The sequence below is a fragment of the Anoplopoma fimbria genome, chromosome 18 (assembly GCF_027596085.1).
Source record: "Anoplopoma fimbria isolate UVic2021 breed Golden Eagle Sablefish chromosome 18, Afim_UVic_2022, whole genome shotgun sequence".
Taxonomy (NCBI): Eukaryota; Metazoa; Chordata; class Actinopteri; order Perciformes; family Anoplopomatidae; genus Anoplopoma; species Anoplopoma fimbria.
In genome coordinates, this window is record NC_072466.1 from 13,447,189 (window position 1) to 13,464,169 (window position 16,981).

The 16,981-nt window shown below is 39.3% G+C and overlaps 3 protein-coding genes across 3 annotated transcripts in view; 2 read left to right on the top strand and 1 right to left on the bottom strand.

Moving 5' to 3' along the window:
- Positions 1–449: 449 nt before the first annotated feature.
- On the bottom strand, positions 450–2,713 carry rdh14b (retinol dehydrogenase 14b). The gene is made up of 2 exons (XM_054618450.1): positions 2,286–2,713; positions 450–1,408 (listed from the first exon to the last, which is right to left on the bottom strand). The coding sequence occupies exons 1-2, from the start codon at positions 2,697–2,699 to the stop codon at positions 791–793; spliced, it is 1,032 nt and encodes a 343-aa protein (XP_054474425.1). The 5' UTR covers positions 2,700–2,713; the 3' UTR covers positions 450–790.
- A 1,767-nt stretch (positions 2,714–4,480) lies between these two features.
- LOC129106942 (interleukin-6 receptor subunit beta-like) lies at positions 4,481–15,824 on the top strand. The gene is given in 17 exon segments (XM_054618229.1): positions 4,481–4,689; positions 4,692–4,709; positions 6,215–6,484; positions 6,593–6,722; positions 6,822–6,991; positions 7,084–7,196; positions 7,661–7,687; positions 7,817–7,973; positions 9,081–9,163; positions 9,295–9,511; positions 9,656–9,820; positions 11,142–11,243; positions 11,325–11,465; positions 11,562–11,702; positions 13,143–13,227; positions 13,410–13,491; positions 14,190–15,824. Coding segments are annotated over 17 exon segments (2,334 nt in total). The 5' UTR covers positions 4,481–4,655; the 3' UTR covers positions 14,589–15,824.
- Positions 15,825–15,958: 134 nt separating this feature from the next.
- Positions 15,959–16,981, top strand: part of rngtt (RNA guanylyltransferase and 5'-phosphatase) — an 81,375-nt gene continuing 80,352 nt past the window's right edge. The window contains exon 1 of the mRNA XM_054618230.1: positions 15,959–16,398. Coding sequence (XP_054474205.1) covers positions 16,335–16,398 — 64 coding nt within the window. The 5' untranslated portion in view covers positions 15,959–16,334. The remainder of the gene's footprint in view (positions 16,399–16,981) is intronic.

Below are 16,981 nucleotides of genomic sequence, written 5' to 3' on the forward strand. Positions count from 1 at the left end.
GTGTGAATCTTGGTCACTTCTGCCATAAGGAAAGATCAAGGTTTTGTATTCATAAACCAAGACTGATCAGGTTTGCTGGACATAGCTAATGATTGAGATGTAGTTCTTTTTTCCACAACTGTTTGCACTGAAATGTTTCTGATTTCCTTCACTGTTTTGTAGTAGTTTTGACAGTAAAATACTGTTAAGCTTGTGTGTCGTCTTAGAATCTTAGTTTGTTTCCCCGAGTGTCTTTCCAGGAAGCCAAAAGGTCTGAACTTCATGTGGATGCTCTTGTAGTCTTAACTAGCTGGGTTACATATTTCTGCAGTCAGGTGATTTCTTCAATGTCAAGTAATGAAACAAGAAACCATTTTTCCATAGACAGGTTACAGAAAGATTTCCCCAGCTCAGTCTGCAGGAGAACACAGATTTCTTGTCAACGTATACATACAGGTAACGAGGTGTTTTTATTGGCCTTTAACTTATATTCATGCTCGTGATGAAGACTTCTTACAGGGTAAGTTATTAATGAGCAGGTAAATGAAATGAGAAATCATTTCACAAAGAGATTCATCTCTGTTTGACATTTTTAACATTTTTATTCAAAGCTTTATACATTCTCTGCTCAACCCACTGCAATGCACACTTTCACTTACAAATGTACACACTTTATTGGAACAACATGTCATTCATTATATTATATCATTATTTATAATAAGCCTTTTCACAAGCCATCTTCTGCATAGCCGTGTCTGTGGGGCTACTTTTTGGACCAAGAACACATACCGTCCACATTACAGTACTCTGCTCAGTTAGCGAGTCCAACCATCCTGCTGCTTAGGTCCCACAGTTGCTTGGCTGCCTGTTCATCTGTAGCTTTGTCCATCAGCTCCTCCTCCTCACAGTTAGCGAAACACTTCCCCGACACTCCCTCCACCTCAGGGGAGCAGGCCAGATAGAGAGGAGTCTGGGCCCCCTCCAATGGACTCTTAAAAAATAACAGCGAGGCGAGGAAGAACAGCGGCTTTGCCAGGAAAGGGATTTGAACATGCCTGCCCAGTCTGGTCCTCACGATGCCTGGGGTGAGAGCATTGACTGTGACCCCCGTGCCCTCCAGCTCCTGAGCCAGTTTGAGCGTGAACAGCAAGTTGGCCAACTTGCTCTGACTGTAGCAGAACGCCTTGTCATATTTACTTTCACTATTCAGGTCATCGAAGTTGATGTGGCCGTACTTGTAAAGCTTCGAGGAAACCACAACGATGCGGCTGGGAGCCGAGGTCTTCAGGAGGTCCAGCAGGAGGTGAGTGAGGAGGAAGTGACCCAGGTGATTCACGCCTAGCTGCATTTCAAAACCATCCTCTGTCTTTGTGTAGGGACACTGGTAGAGTCCTGCATTGTTGATGAGCACGTCAATCCTGGATTCCTCCTAAAGGGTCAGAGAAATTTAAATCATTTAAAACTCCGCAATTCAAAATGAATGACATCAAAGACTAAAATACCTTTTGCATATATAGACAAAAGGAAATTTAGATCTTTCTTCGTTAAATCTAAAGCTACTATAAGTAATATATTGTGTATAAATATAAGAAGTAGTGTAAATAGAATCAGTGTTATTAGCCAGCTGTAGCACACCATATATTCTACATTTGTCTTTCATTGAAGCAAGTGCTGAACATATACAGGCTTATCTGACAAAACTTTGTAATGTACCTGCCTTTATTAAAACATTACTTCCGTTTGAACTTCATCACAAGAGATGGCTTCAACTGTGAGACTAATTAAAGAGTCTCATTTAAATAAAGAACAACAATAGATCAGTTAATTAATTTCCTCAAGTCATAAGCAAAAGGTTTATGGACACTTTTTTTGTGTGTTTTATTCACGTAGTTGATTAATCCTTAGTTACAGCCCTAGTTGAGATAAAACTAAATTCACACTTTTTAATTTTTGTTGTGAATCATTCAGAGGATGTTTGGCTTAGTTTAAAGGACTGAAAGTGCATCTTTACTACATCTTTTTTCTTTAAAAGCCAATATTTCTATCTAGACCTCTGGTAGAAATTAGCTGGTAGATGCTGTCAAGACTCTCTCATCCTTATTATTTAATAGGTGATCACACCGATACCTATTAACAGTGGTGTGAGGTTCAATACTGAAGTTCAGCACCAAGGACAGTCCCCTTGCAGATAAAGCACATGTAAAACCCTCTTTTGTTTTGGACATGACAATGGTTGGAATGAACTAGACAGCAGCTAAACAAAGGCTCACTTCTCCATCCAACCTGGCCTATCGTCTCAGTTTTACCTCTTGGATTTCTTTGCAAAATGTTCGGACTGATCTGAGAGAAGCCAGGTCCAAGTGTTTGATGATCACCTCCCCCTGCTCTGCTCCCGCTTGTTTCTTGATGTCCTTAGCCGCCTCCTCGGCGCTCCGCTGGTCCCGACAGGCCATGATGACCCGGGCGTGGAGCTTCAGCAGCTCCCCGGCGAGGGCCTTCCCTATCCCGCAGTTAGCTCCGGTCACGATGACCGTCTTTCCGCGCATAGTGTCGGCTGGATACCGGAGGAGCTGCACAGCTTTCTGACGCGGGAACAGACGGCGCATGAGGAGCAGTACCCCTCCGCCGACGACCGCGGCTACTATCACCGCAGCGGACATGAGGGCCGGTGACGGGTCAGCGGGGAGCGAGACAGGACTGCCTAATGGCTGGTGTGTCATGTGATCAAGAGTTATGAAATTAACCCGGAAATGCTCCACACCCACGTATTTGTATATATATATATATATATATATATATATATATATATATATATATATATATATATATATATATATATATATATATATATTTGATTTCATTTTGATTTCATTTATTTATTTCAGACATATCAAAATACAAATCAAACATCACAAATAACACCAAACAAAATAAAAAACATGACACTACAATAAACAAAAGCGATGTGCCAATTATTTCACTAAAGAAAAAAATTACATACATTCAATTGATATGTCTGAAAAGGAGTAGGAAGAAGTGTAACACTTATTTAATCCTACCCCTTTTCCACAGTTCAATAATTAATATTTATTTAATTAATATATACTTCCTGTATTCCTCATAATCTCTCTTTATACTATATTTGATATATTATTTCATATATATATTAATATAAATATATATATTGTGGGTTTGTATTGTATAAAACTAATTTGCATAATCAACACATTTTAAACGAGTAGGCTAAAAGCAAACAGCTGGACTAAAGTCACAACAGCAGCAAAGCCCAAGAAGCCCGGATTCTACTTCCGGGGTATTTTGGACACCGAACTCTATTACACGTTTTTACTAAATAAAGCGTTACGTTTGTTTCAAAACGTCATGCTAATACCGAGAAGACTTAAATATTGTCCATCCCTTAAGAAGTGTTTTTCTCAGCCTGTCTAGTTCACCCATTTGTAATTCCAGTACGTGTAATATGTGTAATATGTGCATTGAACACTAGGTGGAGCTCTATGATCATTAGCAGGGCAGCAAGGTGGCAAAATGGGCTGTTTCACTCTCAACCATCTCAAGCCAAGCCACCTCTGAGATGTGGCATATTGTTTGCTGAATCATAAAGTCAGCATATGTACTCATCGTTTATATTGCATCAGTCATGCCACATTCAAATACTGGTGTTGTTTTTTTTATAAAATACAATCAGTAATTCACTCCAAGAGTTGGCTGATGGACCAGATGTTGGGGATCCTTATTTCTAATAAGTTGCTATAAATACATTTGCCCACTGGACCTGATATTTACTTATATACATACTATATACCCTTTCTACTTCTTCTCTTAACAGGTGACTCCATGGTTAAAGCGCTCTTGGCATGTGAGAGTGTGAAATAAGTTTGCTGACACTCTCTTCCTCTTTTCTTATGTGCTTTGTATGCACTGCATCCATCATGGTTTTGAGTTAATTAATCCACTTTTATTTTCACAGCACAACGTGAAACTGAACTTCTTTCCTTGTATAGTTGCTGGGCGCTGGATTTCTCCTGCATATAAGTTATTAGATGTGAGCTATCAAACATCATATATATCATATATATTATTTTATAAGTCCCAGTCTTACATTAACAGTTTTGAAATTCTCTCGGTTATAATCGTATGTTATTTCCATTTATCTGTTATTGCATCCTACTTTTAATCTACAACCTCTCTTCTGGGAACCCATTAGTGCAAGATATGATGCAGCCAAATATGCGCCAGGCAATTAGTGTTTATTGTTATCAGTAGCGAGTGATACTCTGTGACTCATAACTGAGTCATAGAGTATTTTGTTGAATTTGTTGTCTTACGTTACTTTCACGTGTCTCCAGGAAAAACCTGATCGAAGTCTGAGAGGCAGTCGACCAGTTAGTTCACTTCCTCTTGGCTCGCTGTATTTCCAGTTGGGTAATACATCCCGTGTATTTCAGGGTTTGCTTTAGTTCCTGTTACTTGATGGCTAAAATACGGAGTTAGTGAGAAAATGCGTAGCTGTATTAATGTCGGTGTTATAAGTATAATAAAAGGCGATTTTAATTATTCCATCTTGCGCAACTGATTATCTAACAGCTCAAAAGTATTATTTTTTTTAAAGGACGTTTCATTTTTCTTTCATTCTTTCTGGTAATGGGATAAAAGAAATGTCTTTATTTCTAGCCCTATTTATCTTGTCTGCAACCCCTCCATTTGTAACGGTAAGTAAAACGCTTATATTTGATATTTGACTGGCCAGAGACGGTTCTGTGATTCATGGGAATTGCTTGTTTTGGTTTCATAACTTATTGTTCACCGAGGTTAACGTGGGTTTATAAACACAAGTGTTGGAATTTAGCTAGAAATAATTTGATAAAGTCAAATTATGTAATTTCTTTCATCCAATCACCATTTTTTATCATAATTGTTAAATTAAAAACTTAAATTCAAGACTTTTACTTTGAACAGAGCATTACTACACGATTATACTGTCATTTTCACTTAAGTAAACTATCCGGGCACTTCTTCCACCACTGAAAATAGGCTTCTTGGAGTTTTTTTCTACTGGTAGTTCTTTTTTTAACATTCACAAATCATTTAAGTTGAAACAAATTTTTGAAAAGAAACAACACTACCAACTGCTAGACTTCAGGTGTAGCTGCAGATATTTTCTATAATCTTTCTAAGATGAGCACACTATTTGCAGAACAGTCCTTTTAAGTAAAAGTTTTGTGGATCATCTGCACAGCCAAGTGAATAAAGAGCCTCAACCGTAGTTGGATGGTAGTAGGTTGTGAATCAGATTCATCCGTGGTAAAACTAGTCTAAATAACATCAACAGTATACCAATAGCTCTAGTTTGAGTTATTGGTGACACCAGAGAGCATAAATATTGTAAAAAGTCAGTGTGAACTGAACCATACCTAAAAGTAATTTCTACCTTGGTCCAAAACATAATGAACTGTACTACAACTATCAAGTCAAACAATGTGCTGTCTGGTGCATGACAAAGCAGATCTTTTTAACCTGCTAATGGCACTTCTTAGCTTTTGGGGCTGTAATTAAGTATCTTGCGATGCCAAGGTTTTCATTATGCAATCTGAAGTCTTCAAATTGCACTTTGAAATGGAAAACTTTCAACCTGCAACTGTTTGTTAAGCAGCAACGGGAAGTGTTGAGTTATCAGGTACAACCATTCAACAAATCTAACTCATTTGATTGAAAAAGATTGGTATGCAAGTAGATTTTGAGATTCATCTGCACTTTATTGTTTGTTTGACCAGTTTCGAATATCACAAGCAAAGACCCTTAGAAAAGATGCAGTCAAGTGTGAAGTGATCGGTCGAAAAAATAAAACTGAAATAAACTGGAGGGACGCTAGAGAAGATGTTGTGTCACTTTACAGCATATGGAAACAGAAAGACAAACCACAAAATATGCATCACCTTTTCCACCACCATGGATGACCCTCGGCCTAGTTGGAGTGCAAAATCTGTCCACCAGCACCTATAAAACTAACGAACCTTACTGTTTCCACCTGATTCCAGTCTTTATGCTAAGCTAAGCTAACCTGCCAAACAGATGTGAGCGTGATATCAATCTTTTCATCTAACTCTCAGCAAGAAAACAACCAGGTGTATTTCCTAAAGCGTCAAACTAGAATTTAAAGAACTAGAATACATTTGCATTTTTTAAATATTAACATTCACATTACCGTTTCCTGCAGGCCAGCATGGGAATGGCTGCAACGTTGTCCCTACAGATAAATACATTGAAGTGGGATCCGATATTGATATAGTGTGCCAGACATCATGTCTCCCTGGCAAATTCTACTGGACACTGAACAACGGACCCATAAATCAGAGCCTGTCAAGCACTGTCAACTCCTCATACGAAGTCCTGTCACTGAGGAACTTCACCCATCAAAGCGCGACACTGGAGTGCCACAATGCTGATATTCAGCAAGTCGTTGGAGGCACCACCATCAGAACGTACTGTAAGAACTGGATATTTGGCTCTTATATACACTTGGTATGGCTGTAGATGCTTGCAATAACATTAAATGCAATGCACAATGCAAATGCTGATTTGCTTTTTTTCACAGCTAAACCCAGCAAAATATCATGTATCTTGCATAATGAAGATCAGTCACAGGAATTGGCTCCAGACCGGTTCACATGCAACTGGGAGGATCAGGTTAATACTTCAGCGCCAATAAACTACAGTGTATTGAGGTGGGTGTCCTGGTTTCCTCATTTTGTGTAAGAACTAATGCAGGAACAATTCTTTGTCTCGCTTATTTATGTACTTAAAACAAAATGTGTTTCTTTCAGGTCCTCTGGGTCAGATCCGTCCCAGATTGAGATCTGCAATTCAACTATAACACAATGCAACACATCTAAAGGAATAAGTTTATTTGAGAATATGACTATTATTGTGAGAGCTAATGCTGCTGCTTGGAAAGCTTACTCTGAACCTCGGGAATTTTACCCAGGTCACATATGTAAGTAACTTGTAAAATATATCTCTCAATATCATTTCTGTGTTTTAACATAGTATGTTTCTGCATTTTGATGAGCTGTCGTAATCCCTCAGGGAAAATGATCCGTCCGAGGTTAAATATAACTGCCTTCTCTGATCATCTGTTGGTTGAGTGGATCCGAGCAAGTTTCTCAAAAGAGTGTCACTGTCAAGTCAAATACAGCGAGGTAAGTCCCTCTTTGATCTCCTAAATGCAGCGTTTTAATTTTTGCCCAGAAGCAACTCAGTGTGGAATCAAACACAACATTCAACGATAGTGATCACAAATCATAACACGATAAACAACAGTTGGACCAAAGGTATTATAGAAATGAACCAGCACACTAGCAACTGGACTGAGCTGGATTCAGAGTAATCTGTATCTGTACAATCTCCCTCATGCCAGGAAGAAACAAAGTATCACACAATGAAACAGATCTCATATCTAAAAAGAGCAATCTACGTAACATTAACATTAACATTAACCGAATGTTAAACTGAAACATAACTGCCACCGGCAGAACACCAACATTTGTTCAGCTGTTTTTCTCCCAATGGATATAAAACAGGACAAATGTAGAACAGCTGATTTTGATTCAGATGTTTTTTTTTTATTCTCCTTAATGACTTATTGATGCCGTTTCTGTTCCAGGCTGTTGATGAAAGACATCCTCAAGAGGTAAAAGCACAGCTGTGGTCGTTTAAGATCTGTCTTGGTAGTATAATAATGTACTCAACATTGGACCTTCTGGGACTACCCCAGAATTTGAATGGATGTTTCTAACGAAATTCTCTCTGTTTTTCCCAGTGGGTGCTCGATGAGACTCTAAAGAAAGGTCACGGGAAGCTGATCATTGAAAAACTGGATTCCTGCCGTAACTACACATTTTCAGTCCGCTGTGCTTTAGTCGAGGCCCCCTGGAGCGACTGGAGCGAGAAGAAGACAGTTCTGACCAAACTAAACAGTAAGAGCAATGTCGAAACAGTTTCTTTACTGATAAAAGCAGTCTACTAAATCAACTTTGCATAAATATCGTTAAAATATCTTTCATTGTTCTTGAGTTTTGGGATTTTATTTTTAGTAACTGTGTCAGGTATGTAGGTGACAGACTGAGTCCAGGTGCTCATGAAGATCAACTAAATGAAATTCATACTGTGTTATCAGCTAACTTAGAAATGCATCCTTAGATGCTTTTAGTCGTAAATTACTGTATGCATATATGCATCATATTGGAGCATAGAGTTGCTAATAATTCAATCACAGTTGATTTAGACCTTAATCAGACCTGTTAAGTTAGGACCAAATATTAGAATATTTGACAATTTAGGATTTATCACTGCAGTCTGTGATAAAGGAAAATGTAGCTGCCACTAAGGTAACAGCTAACAGGGATTCCTTATGAATAAAGTCAGAAGCTTCGTGGCTCTTTCTTATCTCAAGTATTTGTTTTTTTAAATGTTACTGTGACACTCATGTTTTATTGATAAGTGCAAATAAACAAACAAGATACAGACCATGTCAGGAATATCTCACATGAGATACATTTTTTGAAGTATCCCCATCAACTAGAATGACTACTCATGTTTATATTCACTTCTGTGTTGTCTTGTGGAAATATTTTAATATTCAAAATTGTGTAGAAATGGTGAATGTTTAAAATTCAGTGAGGGAAAACAGATCTGACACATTTGGGTTGCAGGTCTGAACTTGATTGGGAATATTTTAGGAAACACCTACGACAAATGTTAAGTCTGTAGCAGATGTAGTTTGTGTGACTCACATTTTAACAGACACTGTGTTGAAATTACTACAGAGATCTGCCTGATGACACAGAATCAAGCTTTCACAGACTTGAGGATTAATAGTTTGGATTTGCTTTGCAGAGAAAACCGAAACACCACACTATTGTTTGTAGCCGTCACCATGAGCTTAAGGCTATTTTGCTTTCAGTTTCAAGTGTAGCATTGGTCCTGTTCTCTTTAGTTTAGAGCAAAACTGTTTAATTAACTTAGTTATCGTATTGCTGTATCATCATATTTCTGTATGTGTGACATATTTTAACCCTTTACAGAGAGAGATGTCAAGCTGCGCCTGTGGAGAAAGGTGGCTGAACCAGAGGAGAATGGACTTAGAAAAGTTCATGCCATGTGGACAGTAAGGAAAGCCTTTTCAAATTAAATTCCCACATTTCTAAACTCATAATTCAGCTTTACAACCTACATTTCCTAAGAGACATGCTCCATACATAACTTATTGATCAAAAGTTCTTCAAACTGTTTACGCAGGAGATTCCTTCAACATGCCAAGACACATATACCTACACCATCAAACAGACTCCCTACAAGGAACACATGATGGGAGCGAATTATACGGATACTTTGTGTGGCAGCTCAACTTGTGATGTTCATGTGAACCAAGATGCACACAGAATAAAACTCAGAGTGTTCCATAATGATACCCTTTTTGTGGAGGACTCTGTTTATGTCCCAGCCATTGGAGAGAGTGAGTTTTAATGCTATTGATTTTGGCTAACCACAATCTAGGGATCAAATTGCTTTATTATAATGGAACGATGCTTTGCCCTAATGCATGTTGGGGATTTTGTTTCAAGCAATTTGCTTCATTTCACTTGAACTCACTTGGCAGGCCTCCCTCAAGTTACCGACATCCGGACCTCAACGCTTGAAGGCGTTATTCTGGTCAGCTGGAAAGCTCCTGTTGAGCCTGTCATTGGTTACATTATCGACTGGACTCACAGTGGGAATCAATACTATTGGAAGGAGAGCAACGACACTAATGCAACCCTGTCTGGTAGGTTATCGAACAGACACGAAATGTTTGATTGATGTTGAATTACCACTTTATGGCTGTCACATCCAGCCGGCTCTATGTTTCCCACAGTATTCCATGGAGTGAGTCATCATCAGACCCATGCTGATTTATGGGCTATGACTTCATCTGTTTTACCATCGGATCAATTAATTGCTTATCTTTCATCGTCTGGGTGTGGCAAATAATGGATTCACTGGTGGAAACAGACTTTTGAAAGCTGGTCTGTAATGCGTTTTACATTTTAAATGTGGATTTTACAATTACTGTGACTCATCTCTCACAAGGCGGGACACGCTGCAGTCTTCTCTGTTGCTTTCCCGCTTAATTCTCTAAAATCCAACATGACTAAAGCTACCACTGAACTCTGTCAGAAATGCTTGTTGAATGATTTTAGAAACTCTCAGGAACCTGAGTGTCGTAGGATTTACGGGAGGTCGCCTGTGTCTGAACGTTTCTGTAACTTTCCCAAACCGATTATCAGATGTTCACACCCACTTCACTCTATGATTGACCAGCGGTGATGAAGTGAGAGAGGAGCCAGGGTTTGAACTTCACTCTCTCAAGCTGTCTTTTTTCATCCTTGACATGACCTTTCGCTTTTATTGTGAACAATCAACTAAAATTAGGATTGTTAGCCTCATTACATGTAACATGTTGATGTTTAGCAGGTATAATGTTTACAAAGCTAAACCATTTTAGTTTAGCGTATTAGCAGTTAGTTAGCAGTTTAAGAGACAAAGAATGTCAAAATTGACATTTTGACCTGATGATGAGGCTAAATTAAAAGTCTGGGTATCATCAAAGTTTTAAATGTGTATTGCCAGGCTACCTGCTCCAAAGAAATAGGGGTCGACATTTCATCTCCACTACTTGGTCCATACAATCTTAACTTATAGTCATCAGTCTACTTGTGTAACAGCAGTTACTGAAGGATCTAATCAGCCTCATTACACACATTGCACCTTTAATGCCTGTACAAAATGACACACCAGTTTTATTCTATTGTTGTTGAGACATTTCACTTAAAAACAAAACAATTAACATTTTTCTACTGTTGTTATCTTTAAAAGGCAAAAAATATCCCCCTAATAGAATTTACAACCATAAATTTGTCAACCTTGTGGTGGCACTAGGTGGAAATCTAAGGGGATCCCCGAAGCCAGTTGACACCCTTTGGGGAACATGACATGTCATGACAATCCATGTCTTTGAGATATTTCAGTCTGGTCAAAAGAAGTGGACAACCTGACCGGCCGACACTTTAATGCGTTTTAACAATCACTTTTCCCCTTCCTTACAGACCTCCTGGATAAGCAATCATACAATATTACAGTAACTCCCCTCTTCGATGACAAGACGGGTCATGGCACACAAGCCCTTCAGATCTGCTCCAGAGTAGGAGGTGTGTCATTCAGATATTTATTATGATTCTGTAGAAGTTTCTTTTTTTCATGACTGATTTTAAAAAACGTGGTCCCTACAGATCCAGGAAATTTCACGATCCAAGTTCGGGCTAAGGACAAAAGTGCCATTGTGAGCTGGAATGTGAAATCCCAGGGGGCATGCAGTGGTGCTGTTGTCACCTACAATGTCTTCTATAGTAAACAGAGAGGACCACAGCTCAGTAAGTCCACCTCAGACTTGTTTTAAGTTTACAAATGAGTTGAATATTTCCTCTTACTGTTTCTCCTAAAACATTTCTGTCGTGGTTTTCTTCTAGATGTTACTGTCGATGGCACACAGCAGACCATCTCTTTGAAAGATCTGGATCCAGACACCCAGTACAACATCCATGTCGAAGCCACAGCTCTGACTGGGACTACCAAAAGCCTTGAGACGCTCTTTAAAACCAACATGTTTGGTGAGTACTCTGTAAGACACACATTTTACACACGTTTGAGCCATACGTAGTTATATGAGCACAACTGCTGGATGTACTAATGAATTGCACCTAGGTGAGCTACAGTATGTGCACCTTTACCGTTATTTTCATGAGCCCAACTTTGCGCAGAGTGTCTTGCTAGGCCTGCACTCGGTGAACTAGGGGTATAATGTGCAACAATTTTGATACACACAGTTGTCTCCCTCTGTTGGGTTATAATTTCAATGAAGCCAAGGCCAACACTGGCGCCAACACAACATACCAGTGAAAATGTAACAATCCTTAACATCTCCATGAACGAGAAGGCTCCACCAGCTGACAGAACTGTCCTTTCAGGGGAAGTGTTTAAATGTGTTCACCTTCAGGAGTAGATTGTTCTGGCCAGTCTGGAAGAGCCTTGGGGTATTGGTTACAAACAACTCATAGCAATTCTTGATAAGCCTGGAGTCAGAAGCGAAAACTTTCCCATGTTGTTACTGTCAGCACTTAACTCAAACAGATGCATCACTTGTGTTGTTGCTTTGGCATGTTAGGTGCGTGGTACAGCCTGCTGAGATGCTCACAACAGCCACCTTCCTTTTTAAGAGATACTATGTCATCTGTTAAAGATTAAATAACACAATATCTGTCTTGCAAACAAAAGCAAAAGAGTTACATGCATTGGTAAATCAAACACAACCTTGCTCAAATCCATACCATCAGGGGTTTTGCTGCTTAACTTAAAACCTAAGTTAAGCAGCATAACCAGTAGCTTATAGTGGTTTATAGTAAGACAATTCACAAACTTTATGACATTTACCATTGTCCTGTACTGTCACTTGTGTATACAGTAGCTGCTGTCCTGGAAAAAGTTACACAGTCTGGCTTTAATCAAGCCCGGATCTGGCTCACAACAGCTGCCACAACAACCTGCTCCAAGTCAGTGTCAAATTGCGTGCGCTTTTGGACAACACATAGACATGGAGGGCCTTGAGGGAGAGAAAATGTATCTGTGGCCAATAACCACAGGTTCTCTTCAGCCTCCAGTGACAGCCATGAAACAAGCGCCACTGTTTTTGTGTCAAGAAAGTATCAAGAAACTCAAACAAACTGGAGGTTCCTGGACACCAGCAGCTGCGAGCTGAGTTCAGGTGCTGTGAGATGTGGGCAGAATAAGGGTCTGCATGAAATAAAAGTACTTTTTTATATCTCATTATTTGTTTGGGGTTTGTAAACCAGTATGATATCACAAATGTCAAATCTGGGTGTTAGCTCCTTGTTGCTCGAAAAGTCATAAATCATCCCGTCTTTCCCATTAGTGTGAGGAAAATGTTTGATGCAGTAACATACTTCATGCATTACACAGAGTTCTGGAGAAGTGAGTAATTTTTTCGTGCCAACCAAACTAATATTCAACATAATTTATTAACTCTTCCGTAGATCCGAAGCTCATCACAGCAGCCAGTGTCAGCGGAAGCATCGTCATTCTTCTTGTGATATCCCTTGGATTATGCTGTGCTGTTCGGTGAGTTTTAATATTTTATTGTCACTAAAGATATGATGTGGATTTGTTTCTAAAAAATAAGCTGAACCAAGAGCATTTCCAGGTCAGCAACTACATTTTGCTGTCATACAGGAAATAATCCTCACATTATGAGCGCAACATCTTGAAAAATTGTGTAATGCTGTTTTTAATCTGCTTTTTAGATTGAAGAAATACAGGGAGAAGCCAGTGCCTAACCCCGGCCGCAGCTTTTTAGCGTCGTGGCCAGCACCAAGCCATCAAGAGGTGAACTCAGTGAGGAGGGAATTACATCGTTTTTCAAATGGTTAAAGGGAGTGAGACGCTTCAATTCTAGTTCTTTTGGTGTCGAGGAGGAAAATATGAACAGGTTGTAGTCATGGAAACGAATAGATGAATTGCAGTGGAGAATTTGACCAGACACCAAAAAAGTAAAATCTGTTCAAGATTATATTGTCTGTAAATCAAGGTTTAATATTTATTAATTCAAAAAGTTATTTGATTAATTATAATGGACATAGAGTATTCCACTATTTTGTGACATTTTACAGAGGAAAAAAAAATACGTTGTTCATTTGAGGAAATAATGAAAATGATCATCAGTGCAGCTCTACTTCAAATTGAGCTTCTCAACATAAAGATCTAACGAATTAAGATGTATGTCACATTTATAAATATATTGGGTCTAAAATACTGGAATCAGCCTTTGTATGTACAAATATCCACCAAGTTCAGCCATGATGTGCCATCAGTACTCAAAAAAAGACACCAGCTAATTCCACTGCTTGGTATCCTTGAGGTCACTTCTCTCTGGTTAAACAGCATTTCATGGAGAAGTCTTTGATTAGAATGAACACCTGCTCAGATGGTTTTAGATGGAGAGGTCACTGTCATGATTCTGTAACCATGGTGTTATCTCCTGAATAATCCACTTCCTGTGTGTGTTTGTGTGAATGTGTCCATAGGGAATGAGTCCCATTCAGCCATTCAGCAATCCGTCAGAAAGCCTCTGTGACAGGGTTTACGAAGGGAAAACTCAGCAAGCGTCCACCTCTCCGCTCTCTACAGGCTGGGATGGTAACCCAGCCAGTGATGGGACAGAGGAATATGTCGACCCAACCACGTTCCCAGCGCCAGAAGACCCAGCCGAACCTGTAGAGACACAGAATCTATCTTCTCCTGATGATTCCACGGCCCTGCTTCCTCCAGAGAACAGCCCGTATCGAAGTCAGACTTCTGCGGAAAGCTCTGCCTCGAAGTCCATAAATCAATGTAAGCGTGTTCAAGTGAAACAGATAGAAAAAATAGCGCCAATGACGGTTTACGTAACTTTGGACAGGTATGAACAAGACCAGGGCAAATGAGGGAAATTAAGAAAACAAAACAATATTAGTGGTAAGTCTTGCCAAAGGCATTTTCCTGCCTGGCAATGTGCCAACTGTGGAGTGAAGGTAAAGAAGAATGATTGTACTTTTATGTCAGACTTCACAACCCAGGTCATAAATGTTTTGTGTAAATTAAAGTACATTATGCTACTCTCTATACTTTATTGATAGCAACTTGTAATATTTATAGCTATACGTTACTCTTCTGTACAATTTGGCATCATTTTAACAATGAACTAATGTACTAAACATTAAGCTGCTTAACTGTATATAATGTATTGTTTCACTGCAAATGTTAAATATGCATGAGGAGGTCTTTTTGTGTAAAATGGGTCCCAAAAGGCCTCAGAGCTGCATTCAAGCTGTTTACAGACATGATCTTATGCATTTTTACACATTTAAAATAATGTTTATATATTACAATTGTTTAATGGGTCAAACTGTATAAATTACCAACAGACACTGCAACATGTAATACATATTCACAAAGTAAAGGAGTTTGAAAACTGGCATGATTTTATGATTTATTTTTATTGAACATGCAAAAGCAACAAACATTACCAGGTTCATTGTTTTCAACAGAATATCAAGATGGGCAAAAAATAAAATAAAGTACATACATTTCGTGTTACACAAGCTGTCTTGTTATTTCACTACAAATGGTTTTAATGTGCTGCTTTTAAACAATTTGAAAGATAAAGGATAATATGTCTTGTGATAGAATACACATTTATGAATGTGCAAACAATAAAACATCTGATTAGTTATAAAGCACTACTTAGCTTTAACAGAGTAGTAATTGGCATAGCAACAGTAGTCTACATGGTAATAAGGAAGGCGGATATTTGTGTCAATATGTTGATTGATAAATGTAGGCCTAATGACAACAACTTGCCAAACCTTGTAAGATTGGGGATTAGTTGAAAAATAAATAAATCTTCCGAGTACAGTTCACAAAAACATACAGTACCAGTCAAAAGTCTGGACACGCCTTCTCATTCAACTACTTTGAAGAATCTAAAATATAAAACATATTCTGGTTTATTGAGCATTTGTTTGTTTACCACATAATTCCATATGTGTTCCTTCATAGTTTGGATGTCTTCAATATTAATCTACAATGTAGAAAAAACCCCATATATATAGCAAATGAGAGTGTGGCTCGGTTTGGCAATTTGAGATACAAGTAGACATGTTGTTGCACATGGCTTCACTAGATAACGACCACCGCTCAGCATCATCCACACTACAGCCACGGTTTGTTTTGACACGTGACGCGTCGACAGTGCAGCTGGCCAACTCAGTATCACTTTCAGGGTACTTCCTCGTACACGCCGGCAGGTGGCAGTGTGGTGCGAGATGTCCCCTGAGCTGCAGACATTAACTCGTAGTAGAAGGCTCGTTTGGTGACTGGTGTGACGTGATGCTAGCTAATTGCTAACTATCTGGATTTCAGGAAAACCTACTAAAAATATGACATCATTTTGAGGATGTTAATCGGCGGCGAGTCGCGATAACCTATGTTTCGTGAGATTACCAGCCGGCCCGTCATAGAGTTGACTGCAAGCGTGAAGTTACTGGATGATTGTGTTGAATCAGGAGCTGCAGGGCCCTCAGTCCGCGGTGCTTGGGTGAACGAGACCCCGGGATCACTGCCTTTGAGAGAGGCAGCATCGAGGTGTTAGTTAATACCAACGACTTACTGCACCAAAGCCTCCACTGACCATGTCACACACTGGACCCCCTCCTCGGTGGCGGAACTGTCCCAGGAGAGGACAACCTGTGGCAGGTGAGAGGAGACAACACAGCGAGGTTAAGCAGCTTAATGGACGTGGTGCTAGTGCTACAAGCAACCTGGTCGCACACAACATGCTAGTTTAACATCTCCATGACCCCTTCGGATACGTTATTATCAGTCTTTTTGATTCCCAAACAGTCATGATGTAACAAGTAGCACCTAAGCAGTGATTTCTGTCTTGTTTCAGTCGTGCATGAATGTCCAGGCTAGCATCACAACATAGTGACGAAGGCGAGCATGTAGCCAAACTAATGCATCGGTCTCTAAATCACGCGATGGTTGGGATGCACTGGGGGTGCCTGCCTCACTAAATGACATTAATGCACAACAGAAGCTCACACTTTATTTAAATACTAGGTACATTGTCCTGTTGTAGCGAGAATAACTAAATTAGCTTCATGTTTAAATGGAGTTTGGTTTGTTTCCAGCGCGCTTTGTTTAGCTAACTTGGCACCGGTGGCTAACGGGCTGCCTATGCCCAACTCCTTGCAAACAAGCGTGCTTTTTGTTATTTAATTAACTCCTAATTTAATTCTGAACAAGAGCTGAATTTGTGCGTTGTGCTTCGTCCATT